We start from the raw sequence: 6,810 nt of genomic DNA on the forward strand, positions 1-6,810 counted from the left end.
GCCTAGCTGCATCAGGGAGAGGTTTGCCACAAACGTCACAGACGTACCACTGCTCCACCCGGGAGGCCCAGTGTGGGTGGTTGTGTCTTTCAAAAGAGTGTGGGAGAAGGAAACGCTTGCTGCATACATCACAGACTAATGGTTTCTCTCCAGTATGTAAAGTCATATGACCTTTGAGACTGGTTGAAAGACGAAAATGTTTGTGACATATGCTACAACCAAAACATTTTACTCCGATATGGATGGTCAGATGATCGCCAAGTGCGTGCACATGAGAAACATTTGTCACATACACTACAGGCAAAAGCTTTTTCTAGACTAACATGGCCTTTTCTAATGTGGGAGGTCATATGTTTTTGGAAATTGGTTACATCCCTGAAACCTTTAGTACATACATCACAGCTATAAGCCTTTGCTCTATGAGTTGTTCTCTGATGACTGGCTAAGGATGAAGATGAACAGAAAAGCTTGCCACAGGTTTCACAGCAATACTTCTTCTCCCGAGTGCTCTGCCTTATGACGTTTCCATATCGGCCATGACCGAAAGGTTTTTGGACACAAAGAGCAGATGTATGCCTTTTCCGGGTGATCACTGAAGTTGTGCCGTTTTAGCGCACGTTCCCCACAGAACGATTTTTCACATGTTGTGCAGGTATGCAGAGTTGGGTTGAAATCCCTGTGTTTGACGAAACCTTTTCTCAAAGCAAACTTCTTCCCACAATCTGTGCATTTGAAGGACTTGTCTTTAGAATGTACCGCCAAGAGGTGATTATTACACCCAGTCTTCGTACCAAAACATTTCCCACACTGTGGGCAGCTAAAGGGTTTGGTGTGATGATTACGGTGGGCTTTAAGCGTGCATCTCCAATCGAAACACTTTCCACAAACGTCACAAATGAATGGCCTCTTCACTGCTCCGGTGGCATCACTTGCATCTGGATTTTGGTCTGTATTTGAAGAATCACCATTCTGGACATCACCATTCTGGACAGCTTCTCCAATCCTGCCTGGGTTTGGCTCCATGTTTGAGGGTTTGCCATGTTGTTTCTCTGGGTCTGATGAAGGTGAGAGCTGGGGATTAAGGTGAACTTCCTCTTGATGATCAAATTCAGAGAGCAATACCACATCTGCAACAGAGGGTCATTGTTGTTGTTGAGGCGTAAATGTAAAACAAACTACTGCATTACATGTATGAATAAGATGGTGGATATTAACTAACATTTCCCAGAAATAATTTAAAACAGCAAACAATGTACCCACTAGGGCTGGGACGATACCAATATCGCAATATTTTCTCCATGGCTAAAATCTCTTTGGTTCTTTAAAAACTTGCTGTATGTAAAATATTGTGCGCTATAGCTCAGGAAATAAATAAATAGGACTCTGGATGACTGTGTTTTCAACATTAGGTCTATTTGCCTAAAGTTAAAGCTGCTTTGTGTTTTGTTTCCTTGCCACGATGCTAACGAGTATTACAAACATAATTCTTTAACAGTCTAATTGGTGGCATTTTACCTTATAAATGCATAGGAACAATAATATTAAATGGTTTTGATTGATTGTCCTGAGTATCCTTAAATCAAACACGGACTCAAAAAAGTTGGCTTAATTAATGGTAGTGGTGCCACAATGTCATTAGCTGACTGATTTAAGTACTAAGTTTCATAAAATTACAGCACACGTTATGGCTAATTGACTTCACTATATCCAGTGTCATCCTGCCCATACCTCCAGTAGGTTCCCCTCCACACTGGGCATCTTCTCCATTCCTGCCTGAGTTTGGCTCCATGTTTCTCTGGTTGTCTTGCGTCTCTGAGGCAGGTGAGGTCTGGGGGTTAAAGTCATCCTCCTCTTGGTGAGCACTCTCAGAGACAGTGTCAGTGCAGTAGTTGTGGAAATGAAGACTGTCTCCTAAAAAAACAGTATGAGTATTTAAAAAGAAATGCATCAAAAACACCATAAGAATATGCCACATTCATAATCAGCTAATTAAGAATTGTATTCCATTGTTTGATATAATGAACTCATATTGTAAAAGGTCTTGTCTTTTTAGTTAGATATGTCTAAAAATCAGCCTAGTATTCATTGTGTTTGTTGTTCCCAGGTAATGTTAAGGCAGCTAGTCAAATGGGTCAATTAGGAGTAGGCATCTCGAAAAGTTGAGTAGCAGCGGTCCAATGTTTTTCCAAAGCGAGTACCACAGTCAATGTGTTGGTAGAACTTCGATTGCATTTTCCTCAAATTTGCTTTGTTAAAATCCATGGCAACAATAAATGTGGCCTCCGGATATGTGGTTTCCAGTGGGTATAAAGTCCAGTGTAGTTCTTTGAGGGCAGCCGTGGTATTGGCTTCAGGGGGAATATACACGGCTGTGACTATAACCAAAGAGAATTCTCTTGGGAGGTAATGCGGTCAGCATTTGATTGCGAGGTATTCAGTGCGGCAGGGTAGCCTAGGGGTTAGAGCGTTGGACTTGTATTGGTTGCAAGTTCATATCCCCGAGCTGACAAGGTACAAATCTGTCGTTCTGCCCCTGAGCAGGCAGTTAACCCACTGTTCCTAGGCCGTCATTGAAAATAAGAATTTGTTCTTAACCTAGTTAAATAAAGGTAAAATAAATATTCTAGGTTGGGTAAAGAAAATCATTTGAGTGTCTGTATGTTATCACAACATGAGTAGTTAATCATGAAACATACACCCCCGCCTTTCTTATTCCCAGAGAATTCTTTGTTCCTGTCTGCGCTATGTACTGAGAACCCAGCTGGCTGTATGGACAGGGACAGTATATCCCAACAGAGCCATGTTTCTGTGAAACAGCATATGGTACAATCCCTGATGTCTCTCTGGGAAGTAGATCCTCGCCCTGAACTCGTCTACTTTATTATCCAGAAACTGAACGAGTAATATACCCGAAGCAGTGGATGGTGTGCACGCCTCCTGAGTGGGACTAGAAGTCCACTCCGAATACATCTCTGTTTTGGAGCAGCCTCTGGAATAAGTTAAAATTGCCCTGGGGGGTACGAACAAAGGATCCAATTCGGGAAATTTGTATTCCTGGTCGTAATGCTGGTGAGTTACCGCAGCTCTGATATCCAAACGTTATTACCGGCTGCAGTAATAACACAAAAAATATTCTGGGCTAATAATGTAAGAAATAACAAACAAACAAAAATGCTGCAAAGTTGCTTAGGCGCTAGAAGCAGACCTGCCATTTCTGTCAGCACCATTAAGTCCCACTGGTCTAGAACAGGGGTTCCCAAACTTTTCCCACTTGGTGGACTCCCTTCCAGCCCCCCCCCCCCCAAGTACTGTTCATGACACAAACTGTTTACACCCCTCTTTGGCAGATAGAATGTAGCAGGTTTAAAGCTTATTAGACATTTTGCAATGTCTAATGTGCATTCATGTGATATTTTAGTTACTAAAAAAACGAAAAAAACAAATTAACCGACATGGGCTAGTTCATCTGGACATTTCTGGTAAGTTATAAATAACTCTAAGGTATGCAACGACTAACATAACGAGGAACTGGTGATGAACTACCCAATTTCAAAATGGCAGCTTGTGCATGCTACTATTACAACTTTCAAGAGTAAGTTCAAAGCCGGACTGAGTTGCGCAGCCCCCCTGCCGCCCTCTCACGCCCCCTAGCCCCAGTTTGCAAACCACTGGTCTAGAACACTTGCTTAATTTGGATGACAGCTATACATTTACACAAAAATAGCATACTTCAGCTCACACCTTTGAATGACCAATGATTAAATGATCAATGTAAGTGGAAGCATTTAATATCTGCTATATCTAGAAATAAAGATATTACTAATTTCTCAAGTATTCTGATATAGCCTGTGTGTGTGTACCTACCTCTTGGTGCTCCTTCCTCTGTCCCCCTTGCCCGACTGACACGCCTCTGGGCGCTCATGCCCTTGGCAGTCCTCTCCCTTTCGACCATGATTACCTTCATTAACATGGCCATTTTTTCCAATGATGTTTTACCCAACATCTTCATGAATGATGAAAATTGTCTCTGAAAGATTCAAATATGAAGTTTAGTGACCTAGCAGGTTCCAACTGATGTTCAGGTGGCTAGCTAGGTTGGCTAACGACAATTCAGTCACAGATGAGAGAAGCATATTTGATTCAGTGCCCATCTAATGTTAGTGAGCCATCTAAGGTTAGCTGGGATGTATTCATTACGTCTTCCAACATAAACCGTTAATGAACCAAATAAACGTTTCAAAACCGGGAGGGACCTTCGCATAATTAAGCTATTAAAAACTCGTTTTCGTTAAACGTTTTTCGTTTGGAGTATACGATCTGTTGCATCACAACAGACGAACCCTGGGGTGTTTTCGTTTTTCCGTTGCAAACAGTTTATTCCAAACGTTGAAAGAAAACGAGTTTGTATTGGCCAAATCTTGGTAGGTCTTTCCCCGTTTCTTTCCTTGAGTAAACGCGTCAACAGTTTCAGTTTGAAAACGTTTTGCGACGGAATGTGACAAACGAATACAACCATTGTAAAAGTATGTCCTTAACAGTTTGCTAGCTACTAGTAACAGTTTATTATGTAACTAGCCTAGTTTGTCGGCATTCAACAGCAAATTCTTAGTCCCAACAACCGACCAAATGTGTACTCACCGTCTTGGTTTTGTTCACACGTTGAAGCCTACTCTTCAGCAAAATACTTTCCTCATTCTGCTGGACCAACTTTAGAGGCATAACAAAAGCAGAGCACTCATCGAGGAGTCTGCCCATCTCCGCAACTGCCGCTGCAACTAATACCTCGACAATGGTAGATAATTGTCTCTGAAAAGCCTCGTTAATCAACATTGCTGCAAGCTAACAGTTATTAATAAAAGTTTCATGAATCTCAAAAAAATATGTAAGGTTCTTATTACACATCAGTGATGTAAGGAAATTTAAATGTTTGCGGAAATGATGTCACTCTGCTTCTTCTCCGTTGAGATTTTATGGCGTTCCACAATTTGCATTGTATTGCCGCCACCAACTGGGTGGCCCTGGAAAAAAAAAACATTTAAAAAGTAAATAATATTATGGGGCGTTCCACTTCAAACATTCCGCTCCTGTTTTGGTCTGATATCCTTAGTCAATAGTTACAATTGATGGCCAATTTGCTATTTTTCTGACTTCAGCCACAGCATAGATTGGATAGAAACGGTGTAGATAGATAGTATTTTGCTGCATTCATAACCAAGTGGGAATACCTCATACTACTTTGAAAATCCAATTGAACGTCCCTCCAACTCGCAATAGCAGGCATGCATAAAGATGCACTTATCACAAATGCTTAGTTTGCTAAGTTAGCCATATTATAGATGGCTCTATGTTATGTTTTTGTGTCAGCATTAACACGGTGTCCATGATCCAATTCTAGCTCCCAAAACACCAGCAATTTGAAAAAACTAGATAGTAGATTGTGCAGATTTATTGGTGCGTTTGAATTATGTTGCGTCCCATAGTTTAAAAACTCTCGATACTGCTAAAAAAATGTCACAACTGTACTCTGCCATCTTTATACACGTTTGCCATTACTAGTGGGAAACTTGTAAGACTCAGACTTCTCTCACATGCTGACTTGTCACGTCACCTACTAAGGAAATTACCTTCGATAACAGCATTTATACAAAAATGTGAAAACAGCAATCTATTAATATGGTTTTTGAACACTATAATTTGTTTACAAGCATGGTTGTCATAGCTTGTTGGCCATTAGTCAATCAGCATTTTCTCAATTAGTTCTAAGCCCCTGTATGCACCGAACTGCTACTTACAACTTCACGTTTTACTGCATTGTAAGGAACATAAGCATTTTGCTGCACTCTCTATAACATCTGCTAAACTGTGTACTTGATCAATAACCGTATTTGGGCCCACGCCAGAACAAATCAGTTGGACAGGCATTTGATTACCTGTCCCGAGTAGGGCAGAGGTCTGAGGCACTGCATCTCAGTGCAAGAGACACCACTACAGTCCCTGATTCAAATGTGATTGGGAGTACTATAGGGTGGTGCACAATTGGCCCAGCATCGTCTGGGTTTGGCCATCATTGTACAGAAGAATTTGTTCTTAATTGACTTAATTGGTAAAATAAAATCTATAGGGGGCATGTTTTTTTTCACAGGACCTACTGTGTAATTTGTTAATGGGTTTTAGAGTTAAGACATTTAATTGAACTGTTACAAGTGTATATTTTAATATGGCATGAACACAACCAAATTTTTTCATCTGATTGTCCAAAAAAATAACTTAAAAAAGTAGGCTACCTGATGCTGTCTGGCCAAAAAGAGTATGACATGCCATACTATTTTTGTTCAGGCAGCATCAGATACACTGGCAACACGAGACAGAGGGGCGCTGTTTCGCTCGCTCAAATACTTTATCTGAGATTGATGTATTTGTAAGCGTGCATCTCGGTCAAATAAATGATCAAGATTTAAATATTTTATTTGGACAGAAAGGAGGTGCAGTAGGGCAAGCCAGGCCCCATAAGGCCTGCCCATAATGCCAGCCCTGCTGGTAACTACCACCTCAGGAGCAAAACTACCAGTTCAGGAGTAAAATGTACTTATGTCACAATAAGTTGCATGGACTGTGTGCAATAATAGTGCACCCCATACATACAGATAATTGTAAGGTCCCTCAGTCGTGCAATGAATTTCAAACACAGATTCAACCACAAAGACCAGGGAGGTTTTCCAATGCCTCGCAAAGGGCACCTATTAAAAAAAGTAGACGCTGAATATCCCTTTGAGCATGGTGAAGTTATTAATTACACTTTGGATGGTGTAT

At 41.0% G+C, this 6,810-nt stretch overlaps 1 protein-coding gene across 1 annotated transcript; it reads right to left on the reverse strand.

Annotated features, from left to right (window-relative positions):
* Positions 1-211: 211 nt before the first annotated feature.
* Positions 212-4,911, reverse strand: zo6 (Oocyte zinc finger protein XLCOF6). The gene is given in 4 exon segments (NM_001165175.2): positions 212-1,127; positions 1,729-1,911; positions 3,865-4,027; positions 4,639-4,911. Coding segments are annotated over 4 exon segments (1,185 nt in total). The 5' UTR covers positions 4,831-4,911; the 3' UTR covers positions 212-480.
* Between the last annotated feature and the right edge of the window lie 1,899 nt (positions 4,912-6,810).

This window comes from Oncorhynchus mykiss, chromosome 5 (genome assembly GCF_013265735.2).
Source record: "Oncorhynchus mykiss isolate Arlee chromosome 5, USDA_OmykA_1.1, whole genome shotgun sequence".
NCBI classification, from domain to species: Eukaryota; Metazoa; Chordata; class Actinopteri; order Salmoniformes; family Salmonidae; genus Oncorhynchus; species Oncorhynchus mykiss.